The following is a 15,167-nucleotide window of genomic DNA, read 5'->3' on the forward strand; positions in this document are numbered from 1 at the left end:
CACTGCAACGAAGACACAATGCAGCCAAAAAAAAAAAAAAAAGAATACACTTTGCAAGCAATCAATTCTGGATATAGAGTGCAAAAGTTGGGAGGGAAGGGGGGGATATCTGAAGTCAGAAGATTCAGACACACAGTTTCAGATCAGAACTCCTTTCCTGCATTCAGCTCATGACTACTGACTTCACCTGGTTGTCATGGAAACATCAGTCTCTCGTGGTGGCAAGCAGCACTTTAGAAAGCTTCACAGGCTACCATGGTAACACCAAAAAGAGTAAAGCTGCCTCCTCTCTTCAGCGGTGAGGAAGAAATGGACGAGACTGCTAGGAAAAGCAGGCTAGAAGGGACAGCCTCTGGAAAGCCTGGCTCTGACTTGAACTGAGAGGAATTAATTCAACTCAACAGATACGAAATATGTGCAAACAAAACAGTAATGAATGGGCTTCCCTGGTGGCGCAGGGTTGAGAGTCCGCCTGCCGATGCAGGGGATGCGGGTTCGTGCCCCGGTCCGGGAAGATCCCACGTGCCACCGAGCGGCTGGGCCCATGAGCTATGGCTGCTGAGCCTGCGCGTCCAGAGCCTGTGCTCCGCAATGGGAGAGGCCACAACAGTGAGAGGCCCGCGTACAGCAAAAAAAAAAAACCAGTAATGAAAAAGACACATCTATGACTGGCTTCATCAAGCTATAACCATCTAGTAACAGAGTTTACAAAGAACTGTAAATAAAGTCAGAATAAGACCTACATAGGACCAAGAATACTGAAAAGGAAAATCAACTTCAACTAGGAAATCATCAGTCTTAAAGGACAGGATTTTGACCAGTAAAGAGGGGCAGGAAAAGAGAACAAGACAGTAGACATGGAAGTGGAAGAATTCAGGATATACTGAGAACTATGAGTAAAGAAACAGAAAAAGTGACACTTCCCCATGACTCCAAGGCTTTGGCTTCCACAGTGTTGCTGAGGCAGGTTAAGATTAAGATCAAGGGATCTGAAGCTAGACTGGACTGAAATCCCAAACTTGCTAACTGCATTATCGGGGGACAAGTTACTTAACCTTTGGGGTATCAGTTTCCTCATTAACAAAGTAAAGATAATAAAAGAATCTACTTCAGAGGGGTCGTTGTGAGGATTAAACAATTCAATACATATAAAATGATTAGAACAATGCCTAACCCACACCAAATCCTGCATAAACGTAAATTCTCATTAATTGTTAACCGCTCCACTTTTTGGTGCCAGGACAGCCTCTTCGCACTGTCCAAGTAATACTCCCCCCCACTTAATTTTTTCCAGTTGCAGCATGCAAGTTTCTTGGTTGCGGCATGCATGCAGGATCTAGTTCCCTGACCAGGGATCGAACCTGGGCCGCCCTGCATTGGGAGCGTGGAGTCTTACCCACTGGACCACCAGGGAAATCCCTGTCCAAGTAATACTTCCTGATTCGCACCAGACTCTTGAATAGAAAACAGGGGCTGTGACAGAATACCTCCAAGTTTTTAGCTCATTTCCCTTCCTTAGAAGCACCAAGACTAAAGGTTCATAGGTCACAGCCCTGCTTCCACTGGTAGCCCACAGAGCCTAAGAAAGAAGTAGGGTGAATCCCAATGTAAAGAACACAGCAGTTTAAAGAACAGGGAGGAATGCCACTGCCTTAGAAAAGAGAGAAGTGGAGGCTATAAGCCGAAAGTCAAGTGAAAAATCCCATTTAGAATTGAGGACTCGTGGGGAAATTCTAACTGCGCTGGGAACAGACCTGGGCAACAGTCTCATCTCTACTCCCACCTTAGCCACCATGCTCAGGCAGGAGGTTGAGGGAGGCTCCTTTACATTAGGCTGGGCCCAGAGGCTGTTCACTGCCCCTTCTCTCCACTCCAACCACCCTCTACAGAAGGATGAATAATAAGAAGGCACTGAGTCACACGCAGTGACACTGGCTGTTACCCACTAGACGTTGTCACCTTATGTAGGTTAAGACTAGAAAAGAAGTTGTCTTTGACATTCCCTTACTTCCACCCTTGTCTCTCTCCCAGCAAAAAGCTACGCAAGCCTCTAAGAACAAGGAGCAAGGAAGAACTGAGGTGGAAGGACCCAAAATGCAGGAAGGCCAAAGCAGCTAGGAATGGGAGTATAAGGAAACTGAGCAGTGCGGGGGGCCCACCTGAGGGCAGGAAGCAAGGCCTGGGGGTACCTACAGTTTGAAGATGTTCAAGACTGCCATGAGGAGGCCTGGCCCATAGCCTCAGGAGGATGCATAAAAATGGTCTGCACTGAGGTCAGGTTGCCTTAGCAGCTGCATCAATAACTGCAAAGGACTGGGCCTTAGTCAGCTGCTCCTACCTGAAAATAACGTGGCCTCCTTCCCTTCTCCCAGGTCCAGAGAGCAAATTAGTACAGGGAAGGGGTAGGGGTGACAGTGGGTGAGACTGCAGCAGCCTGGAAGTCCCTCCAGAGTCCCAGTGGCCTTTTATGCCACAAGTAGGTTTCAGGTACTTAACACTGCAGTGTAAAGAGCAACGTCATAAGCTAACCACTAAAAAACCATCATTCTGCTTAGAAGCCTTAACTGACAAGTTAAAACCTAGCAGCAATTATCCAAATTTTTAGCATGACAATACACTCTCAACATTCTGTTGCACAGAGACCAGTAAAGAATGGAGGAAGCCCACAGAGCCCTGTCCCTGAACTTCAGACCTTCTCCTTTTGGTTGGTCCCTAGTTGGTGAGCCAGGCTCTGGACTAGCCCCTTGTTCTAAGCCTTACAAAGCAGGCAGAGGAAGGTGTGCCCTCACCTTTGGAAGGGCCATGTGTGGAATACTCAGCTCCCTGGAAATTCATCAATCGGACTCAGGCCTGTGTTATCAAAGCCATTGGAAAGAAGAGTTGGGGGGACTGAAAGGGCAAACAATGACAGACTTAAGGCCTGGGGAGCCCTGATGTATAATGCCCAAACGCCTTTGGATATTGGACTGGATGTCTACTACAAAAAGGTCCAAAGGCGGGTACAGAGCTCAACAAAGTAAGAATGGTGAGCTTAGAAGGCTTCTCTGGTACTTAAGCTCTTCAGGATCACGAAACACCCTTAGAGCAAGGTGCAGAATGTGCTACTGTCACACTGCCATCTGGTGGAAAGACAAGATCTGTCCCCAGGCAGAGAGAGGGAGCCTGGAGGTCTGTCCACTAGGCAGGGAGGTTTGGAGATAATCAAGATAAAGACAGAAGGAGACCACGGGGCATAAAGACCACGGGAGTATAAAGCAGATACAGATGGCATGTGTGCCTTTTGTCTGTTTTTCTTTCTAAAGATCAGATATTTAAAAAATTAAAATAAAGAAAAGAAAACTTAATAGCATTACAAATGTTTTATATCCCTAGAACCATTAGTGGTTTTGGCTCAGGAGAAGTTAACGTCAGACAGACACACCACTGGACCGAGACCACACATGGGCAGCCGCCGCCACAACCGTGGGACCTGCCTTTTGTACAAAGTTTATATATATATATATATATATATTTATATTTATGTACACAGACACAAGGGTACAAAATACAGTGAGAAGGACTCACGTGTGCCCAGCTGGGCCTGAGCCCACAGTCTCCAGAGGCACATGGAAGTGGTGGAGAGAAGCAGCCTCCCCTCCATCCTCCCACCCTGGGCCAAAGGAAGGACAACTACACAAAGGAAGATGGAAGATACCAGAAAGGTACCCCACCTTTCACTGAACTCCCGAATGCCCCTAAGACATCCAAAATGGCTGGCAGGAGAGATCATTCCCACACCTCCCAGCAAGATGTTGAGCCCACAGTAGCAGTTCTGGCCCCAAGCTAAGGTTTAAGGCAGGCTTCCCAACACACGTCTGTGCTATCTTCCAGGGCCCTTGTAGCAGCAAGCCAGCACTTTCAAGGTTCACTCCCTCAAACCCCAAAGTCCTCACAGACCAGAGGTCTTAAAGGTTTTCCGTGACAGACTGTACAGTAAAGGTACAGGCAGGCAAAGAGCGGTTAGTTCCTTCAGTTAATGCCCTATGGCCTTCCCAATGGGGGAGGAATCAAGGAATCAGTAAGAGGTGGTTGTAAAGGGCAAGGAAGGTCATCCCAGGAGACGATAAATACAGAGAAACAGATGTTCAATTCAAGTGCAGATTCTGTTCTCTTCAACTGGCAGCTTTGCTCACCAGAGTCCATTCCCACTGCGGCTGCGGTGGGCAGGAGCTCTTCTTGGTGTCCCAGGGGGTCCCAGTTCCCCCACCGTCAATGTTCACACCCTCAGGATGGTTTGGTCCACAGAATGGAGAGAAGGGGCCATGGAAGGGTAGACGTGGAGAAGGGAGTGGCAGGACCCAGAGGCACAGGTAGGCAGTGGACTGCGCCACTAATTACCTGTGGCATGGAGAAGATGTAAACGGGAAGCCGGAGGAAAGAAAGTTAACTGTGAACACTGAAATGAGCTGGGCCTTGAGACTCACATGGTTTGGCGGGTAAAGAGGCTGGAAAGCTGGAAGCACTGGGAGGCGATTGCCTGGGAGGCGAGGTTCAGGGCCGGACTCAGAGCTGGAACAAAGAGAGACAAGGGAGTTAGCACAGAGCATTCCTGCCTTCCAGGCCCGACCCTTCTCTCCCTTTCCCAAGTCCAAGCCTACCCGTCAAAGCCGCTGGGTTCAGGGCCCCCAAAGGAACTGCTCCATTCAGTTGCAAGGCAGCAGCTTGGGCAACAGCAGCAGTGGTCGGCAGCTGGATTCCAGAGCCTCAGAGGAAAAGACGAGGTTAAGTCCTAACCCTTGATGTAAAATTCAACGCCATGTTCTTCACTCTGCAGAGAAGCCCTACCTTCTGCCAATTTGGCCATGAGCTGCAAACGTCCACCCGCTGATCCCAGATCCAGATCCTGGTCTCCATCAGGAAAAGTGATGTCTGTGCCACCATCCAGTCGCTCGGTCACATGGCCAACCCTCATAGGCCGACCAGCAAGCTCAAAGCCATTCAACTGTTCCAGGGCCCGGCGGGCACACTCAGAGTCAGAGAACTACAAGAAACCCAGGTCATATCAGGTACCTCCTGGCCACAGACATGCTCTCAAAGCCCCACTAATACTCTCTCGTCCTACTGTCCCATGAAAATTGCATGCTCACTGTGGCTCAAACTTTTCTTTCCCAGGGAATGTGACCTAAGATCCCCATGCCCGCAAATAGTTCTCTAAAAAAGACCTTTTCCAGCTGACTCAAGGGCAATCGCTTTTCAATCTCCAGCTCCACTGAGAACCTAACAGTGCATCATTTGTAGGGAGCCCAGCCTGATAGGCTGTTTCACAAATGGACATATCAAATGGAAGTAAGACAGGCGGAGATCCAAGGCTCCTGAGCTTTAATTTCAGCCCTCAGGACTAGTAAGTTTCAGTCCTTAGTCAAGAACCAGGAACGTGGAACTCCAGAGCCCAGGCTCAGGAAGGTGCACACCCTGGTACTGAAAGCGAGACTGCACCCCCACTCCCACCCCACCCCAGTGCGGCTGACACTGGCCCACTGGCCAGAAGGCCTCTACTCTCTCATCCCTTCCAGCAGCAGCACTAGCAGCAGCCTGGCATAAAGAGGATTCCCAGTCTGCTGTTTATGTGTCAAGGGTGTTGACCTAAAAGGCAGGAACACAAGGGCAAAAAGGCCCCACAGAAGCCTTTCTGCATCTGAGACACACAGGGAGCTAGAAAAGGTACTTGCCACCATGAACAGCACAGCTGGCTTTATTTACTCTGGTATTACCTGTCCTAGGGCCTGGCATGTGGTACTGACAGTTCCTAGGCAGGTGGTATAGGTGGCTTGCTTTTACCAGATACTTCTGAGATGAGCAATTCCCACGGTAGAACACAACCTACCTCCCCTCTGCCCTGCAGGCAACTGGGGGGGTGTATGCTGCCTAGATTGAGCCCAGAAAATATCAGCTTCAATTAGACTTTGTGGCTGGCAGCCAGTCCTAGCCTGGAGTCACATGGGGCTGGAAGAACCAGTTATGGGAATTGGAAACAATTTTGTTGGAGTGTCAGGAAAAGGTGAGACTTGCCCACTATTAGGTGGCCTTACTGTTTTCCCTATAGTGGTATTTAAATATAAAGATATTTCTCAATGGGGAAACTGCTTCAAACTGGGTAGGACCAGAGAGAAGTATATACCTTCTTATTCCCACCCCATCATGAAAATATACCAATTCTATCAAGCACATCTATAAAGGCCCGTACCTAACCTCCCTCATGCCCCCAACCGCTTAGCTGCAGCCTGGAGTCGTTACTATTACCCAGAGAGCAAGCTGTAGCACCAGGGAAGCTGGTTGACCTCCTGGACACCCCATACCAGTGCCACTGACAGAGTGTAGGAGCAAAGCCATGATCTCAAGCAATGCACTCATCTCAAGGGGCAGAAGGCTAGTCCAAGCTTCAGGCACCAGGGTTTATGGGTCATTTAGACAGTTCCTATGGGAGGAGGATGAAGCTAAGCTGCAAAATCAGACAAGTGGACAAACCTAAACTAACATTAAAAAGTTGAAGACTAGAGACTCACCGTAATAAAACCATAACCTTTAGAGCGGCCTGTATCTGAGTCCTTCATCAGGACAATATTATCAATCTGCAGAATAGAGAAAAATAATCAATAATCTTTTGGCTAAGCCACACCTTTGATCTTTCCTACCCAAACTGTTCTATTTTTTTGGCCATGTGCAGCATGTGGCACATGGGATCTTAGTTTCCCAACCAGGGATCAAACCTGCGCCCCCGAAGTGGAAGCATGGAGTCTTAACCACTGGACCGCCAGGGAAGTCCCCTACCCAGATTGTTCTAAATACCTCTAACTTTCTAACCAACCCATTACAGCTCTCCAAATCATTTTAAAAATGAGATAAAGCCCATCACTTTCCCAAACACTTTTTCTGACTCATCTTACTTCATATGGACCCCATTATTTGATTTCATGGTGCCTAATTTGTCTCCTGAGCAGTATGAATACAGAGATGGAGCCCAACTCCTCCAGCATGGACCCACATGGCCATTGTTAAACACGCAATGGGTTAATCATGGTCAGACAGAACGAGAAGGTACACTCGCCCTCCCCACTTTTTCCAATTCCCTTCAGAGGTTTCCCTCACTTTCTACTCACTTTGCCAAAGGGCTCAAAGATGCCCCGGAGCATGTCCTCGGTGATATTGAAGTGCAGGGAGCCCACGTAGAGGCGCATTGGTCCACCACTGCCCTTCTGCAGGTTGTTGGCCATGGCTGCCAGTCGGTTTTTCTCAGCCTGTGGAAGAAGGAAATGATGCGTCATGCCCCACACCTACCACCATTATCTCCATCTTCTTATGTCCATTTCTCAGGCTGCTCACCTGTGAGGCCTGTACAATGATAGGCACTCCTAGCAGCCGCTGTCCGGTCAGCCCAATGGCAAGTGGCACAGACTGGATCTCACAGAATTCCACATAGGCAATGCCCTTAGAACGACGTGAGTTCCGATCTGAGATGATACGTACATCTCGAACCTATCCAGGGCAAAAAGAAAATCCTGAATTGGGCATAAAGGGGGATAGATAGAAGACAGGCTTCTCAGAGACAACTAAGAGGGGGAAGAGGTTTACCTTGCCAACAGCCGAGAAAAAGTCCTCCAGGTCCCGAGGCCGAATGCGGGCAGCTAACTGCATACAGAACACCGTGCGGGCATCCCGCTCCTCAGGACTCAGATTATCAACTGGCTCCCTAAAGAGTGAGCAAAATCGTCGAGACCCTCCCTGCCAGTACATGGTCATCATTCTTCAGCTACCCTCAAGTACTACACATTCCTGTGGTTTGGCTCAAACCGCTTTTTATTCATAACTCACAATCCCTAAAAGAGTGCTCATTGTCACTCACCTGACTGGGCTCTTCTCCCGGAAATGAGGACTCTTACTGTGTCCATACCTACGCCTACGGAACAGAGAACAACCAAACTGAAAACCGTGTCACCCACCTTTATCCACACTGGCCCAGTGCTGGGTCTTCCACCATGAGAAAACCAGATTACAGCACCTCATCACACATGCCAATTCTGAGTATCACCCCTCCAGTAACTGGGTCTCCTGCCTACCCCAAAACATGATACAAAGGTGATCTTATAAGCAAAAGGTGATACCCAGTGGCAAGCGGTGGACTCCTGTAGCGCACACGATCCTCACGACGTCGGTCTCGACTTCGTGACTCACTACTATGTCGACGTTCCCAGCTACGGCTGCGGTGACGACGCTGCCGATCTCGACTCCGGCTCCGACTGCTTCTCCGCCTATGACGGTCTCGACTACGACTGTGGACGGCAATGACTGTTAAGCTCCTTAAAGAACAATCCAACCTTTCTGGCCTTTAATGTATAGCTTTCCCTGGTATCTTTCCATTTATAATTCTCAAAACCCAAGCGGCCCCAGAATGACTGACCTGCGTTTTCTATCCCTGCTTTTACTATGGCTCCGACTCCTCTTCTTCCTGTGAAAGAGAGCATAAACTCTTACTACTGAGGTTTCATCACCTCTCCCAAGGATAAGAAATGACACTAAAGCAAAGGTGAAACAGAAAGCAGTGAAAGACCAAAGCCTAGAAGACAATATGGCAGAAGTTCACAGCAATGGCATGACATCAGTTTACACAGAGCCCTGAATGCTGTCAGGCATCTGAAATGGCCATTTTCCCCCACAAAACCAAGCAAAAGCTCATGTTTCCAAATCAGAGATCCTCTTGCTATTTTACTCAAGTGAAATACTACATCGACGCTAGGACTGATCCACAAGTCTATCCACAAATCTACACTGGCAAGCGAAGACTAGAAGATCATTAAGCCAGGTCACCATCATTCCCATGACCCAGTGGAGCCATTACTAAAAGTCAGAAGTCTTACCAGCAACCACCTCCCTGTTCTGGCTGTTTCTATAATGGACACAGTTGCTTCCCTTCCTCAAGCTGCCAACCCATTTTCCTCAGGCCACACTCACCTGCCTGCCTCCCCACTGGCGCTGCTCCCACTGGTGCCACTGCCACTGCTGCCGGTACAGCTGGTGCTGTTGGTGGTGTTACTAGGGCTCTCCTTTTCAACCTCGTTAGTTTGCTGCTCATCCTGAGGGGTTCGCCAGGAAAATGACACAAGGTACCAGGTGGCAGACACACAGATTCCATTGGGCAAAGAAAGAAGTGGACAAGGAAGAAAGCTCATGAAATCGAAGCTCTCAATCATCTAAACAGTTTCTAAGCACCTGGATCTCCTAACAAAAAGAATAAGAGAAGAAGGAAGGAAACTACCCAAAAAGATCAGATTTTGAAGTCAAACCTTTAGCTACCCCAACATCTGTTCCACTAACATTTCCCTGGAGAGTGAGAAATGAGAGTTATGTCTGAGATACACTGACCTTCTACTGTGTCACTGAGAGCTGTGAGCAAAGCACTGGTTCCCACCGCAACTTCATGTCCCCTCCACCCCCAGTTTTTGGGGCCCTTTCTGTAAGCATGGCCCTTGAGTATCGGTCTCCAGCAGAGCTTACTAAAAGATTATGCCTTGAGCTTCCCTGGTGGCACAGTGGTTGAGAGTCCGCCTGCCGATGCAGGGGACACGGGTTTGTGCCCTGGTCCGGGAGGATCCCACATGCCGCGGAACGGCTGGGCCCGTGAGCCGTGGCCGCTGGGCCTGCGCGTCCGGAGCCTGTGCTCCACAACGGGAGAGGCCACAACAGTGAGAGGCCCGTGTACCGCAAAAAAAAAAAAAAAAAAAAAAAAAAGATTATGCCTTTTATGAAAGCCACTGCACATAATAAACAAACAGGGAAAGAAGATTCACAAAACGTTGAAACTGATGATCCACAAGTGCTTTTCCTTACCAGCCCAATTCCAAGAGTGAGATGGGGAATCTTACCTCCTCTTTTTTATAGGGAGCCTCCAGCATGGCCTCAATCACTATATCAAAGTCATCGGATGCCATTGTAGCAGATCTGAGAAGAGGACATCAATACATAAGAACCTCATTTATATTTTTCCTCCCCTTCCAGCACCCCACATTCCCTCCCCCCTCCAAGAAACAGACTTCTGGATATACAGTTCTGTTTCTTGAACTCCAAAGGTACCTTACCCGCTGTTGTTTACCCTATGTTTATTTTTGTACCTTACAGATCTGAACGAGTTCTGCTTTGTGGCTTAGAAAAGGTCAGGGGTCTAGAAGAAAACTGAATATCTAGGTAGAGACAAAATACAATATAGACCCTGTCCTGTGAAAAGAAAATGTTGGTACTCAAAATTACTATTTATTTTACAACGGACACTTGGCCTCCATTCTACTGTTCAAAATTCTGAATAAATAATTAGTTTAAACATAAATTGGCACATATTTCCAATAAAAAGGTAAGAACGCATGACTAAAAATTAGGAGCAAGAGAAAGCAATACCAGAATAATGCAGATTAGTCCTAAGCTTTTCCCCACACCACCGCCCAACACAAATAATGAGGGGATTCATCATTAAGCATTTTCTGTACAATAGCGACCAGAGTTTGGGTAACTCAGAAAGACCATGATTAAGATAGGCTTAACCAGTCTCACTTTGAAGCCTTTCTGTCTAGGAAGGTACAGTAGGACTTCTCGCCTACCCCAAGCTTTCACATCTAGCAATGGTCTTTCCCAAGTCTGTCCACCACAGGTCTATAAGTAAAAAAAAACAGAAGACACCAAACAAAATCAATAGGATAAATTATTCAGAAATTACTGGTCTGAAATTATCAATATACATAACATGGATGAATCTCAAAATAATTATGCTGAGTGGAAGGAAACAGGTTAAAAAAAGCATACATACTGTATGATTTCATTTACATAAAATTCTAGAAAATGCAAACTAACCTGTAGCGACAGAAAGCAGACCAGTGGTTACCTAGGGCTAAGAATAGGTGCGAAGGGGCTCGGATGAAAGGATTATAAAAGGGCATTTTGGAATTTGGGGGGTGATGGTTTCATGGGTGTTAACTCATATCAAAACACATCAAACTGTACACTTTAATGTGTACGGTTATATTTTATATCAATTATATCTTAATAAAGCTGAAAAAAAACTAATCTAAATACTTTCTATACAAGGAGGTTAATCATAATTAGACTTTCCATATCCTCAAGAGCTTCGTCCTCTTTAAAGCAGCTAATGCATCATCCAATCATGCTGTCTTGGTTGCCCTCAGAGTCCATAGCCTATTTTGATGATTTAATAAAAGTAATCATTATATCAATATCTATCATTTATAGTACCTAATATTGCTCGGCACTATGCTAAACATGTTACAGAGATAAGATTCTTGGAAAGAGCCAACCAATAAAACTTACTTGGAGCCAAATTTAAGGCTTACAATGGAAACCAAACCAAAATAAAATAGGTGTGTCTAAAAACCAGTGAACTCAATCTCTTATACTAACACCTTACATTTATTTAACAATCAATGGTAACATATGCTACAAGCAAATACTGGATCTAATGCACAGATGAGGGACTTCCCTGGTGGTCCAGCAGGTAAGACTCCGTGCTCCCAATGCAGGGGGCCCAGGTTCGATCCCTGGTCAGGGAACTAGATCCCACATGCATGCTGCAAGTAAAAAGCCCATATGCCGCGACTAAAGATCCCACGTGCCTGAACTAAGACCCGGCACAGCAGAAAGGAAGGGGGGGGGGGAGAGGGAAGAAGGAAAGAAGGACGGAAGAAAGATTTTAAAAATGCACAGATGAAAAAACTGAGGTTCTGTGAACTGCCCAAAGTCACAAAGCTCAAATGGAGGAGCTGACCCTTGATCATAAACCTTCCGACTCTTAAGTCTAATATTCTAACAGGTTACTGATCTCTCATGTGGTTTATAACTTAAACCCTAAAGGAAATTTAAAAAAGAAAAGTACACAGCTTACCAAGATGTCTATTTTTAAATATATACTGACCTGAAGAATTAATGTTCTGATAGATATATCAAAAGAATCAGTCCCATTAGTCACACCTATTGTGTGGCTTACAGATACTCAGCGTGTAACAGTATATGCTACAAAACATTAGAAACCAGGCTGACTTTAATATATGCTATCTGATTTTAATATATCCCAGCATATATCTTAACATATGCTACTGTGGGAAAAAACGGTTCTAAAAGTAAGTTTTTGATCTACAAGCTCTGTTCCTTTCATTCATTTTTTTTTTTTTTGCACTACGCGGGCCTCTCACTGCTGCGACCTCTCCCGTTGTGGAGCACAGGCTCCGGACATGCAGGCCCAGCGGCCACAGCTCACGGGCCCAGCCACTCCGCAGCATGTGGGATCTTCTCGGACCGGGACACGAACCCGTGTCCCCTGCATCGGCAGGCGGACTCTCAACCACTGCGCCACGAGGGAAGCCCCTTTCATTCATTTTGGCTGCCAAATCTATACAAATTTTCTAAGTGTCATAACGCTTCCCTTTTACAGTCTGCCTTTAACTCTCCAAATGAAATGCTTCAAGAACTGCTCTTTGTTGAGTGCTAGTACAGCATAGGGATAACTTAACACCAAAAAAAACTTTCATGTAAGTTGACAAATGAACCCCTTCCTATGGAATAAAGTTTTCAGATTTCAGAAACAAATGAATGAATCTATTTAAGCACAGACATATATAACACCAGCACACTTTGAAACTTGCAATCTTGCTGGGTTTAGTCTTTCTAGATGTCCTAAAAACAGAATGTCCCAAACACTATGTGCTTTCACGTTGGGAGTTTTCAAACTCTTTGAGTCCTAACTTATGGATCAAAGTCCACTCAATCCCATACATTAAAATATTATAGTGCTTTCTTCCAACCCTGCTTCAAAAACTACGTTAGAGGCCCATAATCACGGCACTACGTGGACCTTGTCATAGCACAAACAAGACCCAAGCCAGCACTTAGGCCCCACTGCCGCGGGGGCAAAGGAGAGTGAAGAACCACTGTCAGCCCCATCAGGCAGAATTCACCAAACGCTGGAGTCCCAGGGGTGATGGTAGCGCCATCTCCTGGGTCGGGTAACTGAGCTGGGCACAAACATCTCCAAACTGAGGACAGCTTAATTAAGAAAAAACAATGAGAAAGATAAAAACATTCCCCATGTTGTGTAACAGCCAAGGCCACGCTTCAAAAAATGGTCCTACAAGTTACCGACAGGCAGCATCTCTGCGAGGGCCAGTGTCCCGATTCTAAACCCTCGTATGTGGCCCCATTATGCTCCTTTACCGCCACAGGATGTGTGGGCACAGTGGCCAACATACTGAACATGAGTCTTTGAGAGGCTGAAGATTGAGGAAGAAGCCTCAATTCCCTCATCTCTGAGTGGTGGCACTAGGGGCTGAAAACGGATCCCACATGTCCTCTCAGACCGTGGTGGGTCGATGCTCCCTCCACAGTGTGGGACACCCTAAATGTCAAGGCTGCGGGGACCTGGAAAGAGATCAGTCATTGGGACCCTTGAAACAGCATCTTCATCGCTAAAGGATGTAGCCACGAGGGTGCCGATGGACTACAGTTAGGTAGCGAACACTTCCAGATCAAAGTAAACGAAAAATGTTTTTAATTTTAAAAGTTTGCCCAATTCTGCTCTTGACGCCATTTTCTGCCTGTGACGTCAGGGGGAGGCGCCGTGCGACAACGTCACGCATAGGTGACGTTTCGGGGGGGACACGGTTTCGGGGTTTCTTACCAGTTCCGGGTCCCCGCAGGGTGGGGGGGGGTCCCGGTTCCCTTCGTTCCTTTGGGTGTGTCGGGGGACGCGAAGTACGACTCCCTTCCAGAGACTCAGCAGTAAGAGCCCCACTACAACTGGAGCTGCTCCTCTTCCCGCAAAATGGCGGCAGCTCCGCTGTCTTCCAGAACCTTTCCCAATCTGCGCAGGCGCCGAAACATTCAGGTGGCGGAATTAATCTCACGGGTTTCGCGGCAACACTCCAAAGTACAGATTTTCATTGGCTAAAATCTGAGCATGGGTGGAGCCAAGCTCAAAGGTCTCTTAGCAACCAACAAGTTCCCATTGATTGGCTAATCTTTCCGAGACTCAGGGAAAGCAGAAGCGTCCTTAGGTAGCCGCCTATCGCTCTCTCATTGGTTAAATGACTTGTGGAAGGCGAGGCAACCGGGCAGAGAACCGGGGAAAAGGACCCCCCGACTCGCTGCCGGTTCTCATGTAGACTAGGCTAACACCGCGGAGGAGCCTATTGACGTCCTTGGCCGTCCCCACTCAGATTTGCCGAGGAGCTCACGTCAGGCTTCTCTGGGACAGCTTTCTGGAGAGCAACTGCATTTGCTTCCCGTGGGGAGGGATGCTGGGCTGCCCATCCCCATTGTGTCATACAACCCTCCCAACCGCTGTCTCGTTTCCTCGGCGCCTGGATCTCATGTGACTGTCACAGATTTGTCTTCTTCCGCATTCTGCCTGGTCCTACAGCTCATATACCTTCAGTTCAAATCAGTGCCCCACACACCTCCCACCGCAAGGGTAAACTTGAGGCAGTTTCTCAGGTGACTCTGGGTGCAGCAGTACTCAGCCCTCTAGCCAGAAAGAGAAGTCCACCCTCACGTTGCAACGTCTTCCAGAACCCCCAGAGCCTTCAGCTGCCTAATACAGCTGCCAGAAAGATAGCTGGTTATAACATGGAGAGGGCCATGGAGTCACAGGAACCGTGTTGAGTCCTGATTTGAATACTAACTTTATATCATTGTACCAATTCAAATTCCTCTTCTGTAAAATGTAGAATAGGACTAGATTATCTCTTAGGACTTCAAACTCTAATCCTATGATTTTATTCAAATAAAAAAAGTGGCTTCTTGCTGGTGAAGCCTGGATGACTTCCAGTTTCTCTCCCAAGAGGTAACAGAGGAGCTGGCAGTACAGCAGCTCAGGAAGGTGGAAGGGAAGCTGGCTTCACTCACTACCCTATCTTTCTCCATGGCAACAAACTCTATGCCTCCTCCCCCAGACAAGAGCCTAATCACAGGTCCTAATGGACAAGACCTCTCTGTAGCTGGTCAGAAAGCCTATAATTGGGAGTCCAAGAGTCACCACTAAGCTTCTTAAATAGGAAATAAAGCTAGGCCCCTTCAAGTCTTGGATAAGAGCATCGATCTGAATATGTGTAAGTAATGGGTGGAGAAGCAGAGGCAGGGGG

The 15,167-nt window shown here is 47.3% G+C and overlaps 1 protein-coding gene across 5 annotated transcripts; it reads right to left on the reverse strand.

The window, feature by feature from the left end:
- Positions 1–656: 656 nt before the first annotated feature.
- Positions 657–13,846, reverse strand: RBM23 (RNA binding motif protein 23). 5 transcript variants are annotated; one of them, XM_030854526.2, is made up of 14 exons: positions 13,706–13,846; positions 9,897–9,972; positions 8,986–9,107; positions 8,435–8,482; positions 8,139–8,306; positions 7,880–7,933; positions 7,609–7,726; positions 7,360–7,512; positions 7,137–7,274; positions 6,543–6,608; positions 4,825–5,020; positions 4,638–4,742; positions 4,464–4,548; positions 658–4,377 (listed from the first exon to the last, which is right to left on the reverse strand). In XM_030854526.2, the coding sequence occupies exons 2-14, from the start codon at positions 9,960–9,962 to the stop codon at positions 4,374–4,376; spliced, it is 1,323 nt and encodes a 440-aa protein (XP_030710386.1). In that variant the 5' UTR covers positions 9,963–9,972; positions 13,706–13,846; the 3' UTR covers positions 658–4,373. The 5 variants fall into 5 exon arrangements, 4 of the variants coding, with proteins under 4 accessions (XP_060150557.1, XP_030710386.1, XP_060150558.1 ...); XM_060294575.1 differs by lacking the exon at positions 13,706–13,846 and adding an exon at positions 10,623–10,674; XM_060294576.2 differs by having other exon boundaries at positions 658–4,548.
- Between the last annotated feature and the right edge of the window lie 1,321 nt (positions 13,847–15,167).

The sequence above is a fragment of the Globicephala melas genome, chromosome 2, assembly GCF_963455315.2.
Source record: "Globicephala melas chromosome 2, mGloMel1.2, whole genome shotgun sequence".
In the NCBI taxonomy this organism is placed as follows: domain Eukaryota; kingdom Metazoa; phylum Chordata; class Mammalia; order Artiodactyla; family Delphinidae; genus Globicephala; species Globicephala melas.

What these genes read in the sequence shown, in the direction of transcription:
- RBM23 (XM_060294574.2), bottom strand. Translation starts at nt 9,224, where the DNA reads ATGATTGAGAGCTTCGATTTCATGAGCTTTCTTCCTTGTCCACTTCTT. An exon ending in AGTCCACCGCTTGCCACTGG is followed by an intron (nt 7,934 to 8,138) that starts GTATCACCTTTT and finishes TCTGTTCCGTAG; the next exon opens with GCGTAGGTATGGACACAGTA. An exon ending in CGGGAGAAGAGCCCAGTCAG is followed by an intron (nt 7,727 to 7,879) that starts GTGAGTGACAAT and finishes CTCACTCTTTAG; the next exon opens with GGAGCCAGTTGATAATCTGA.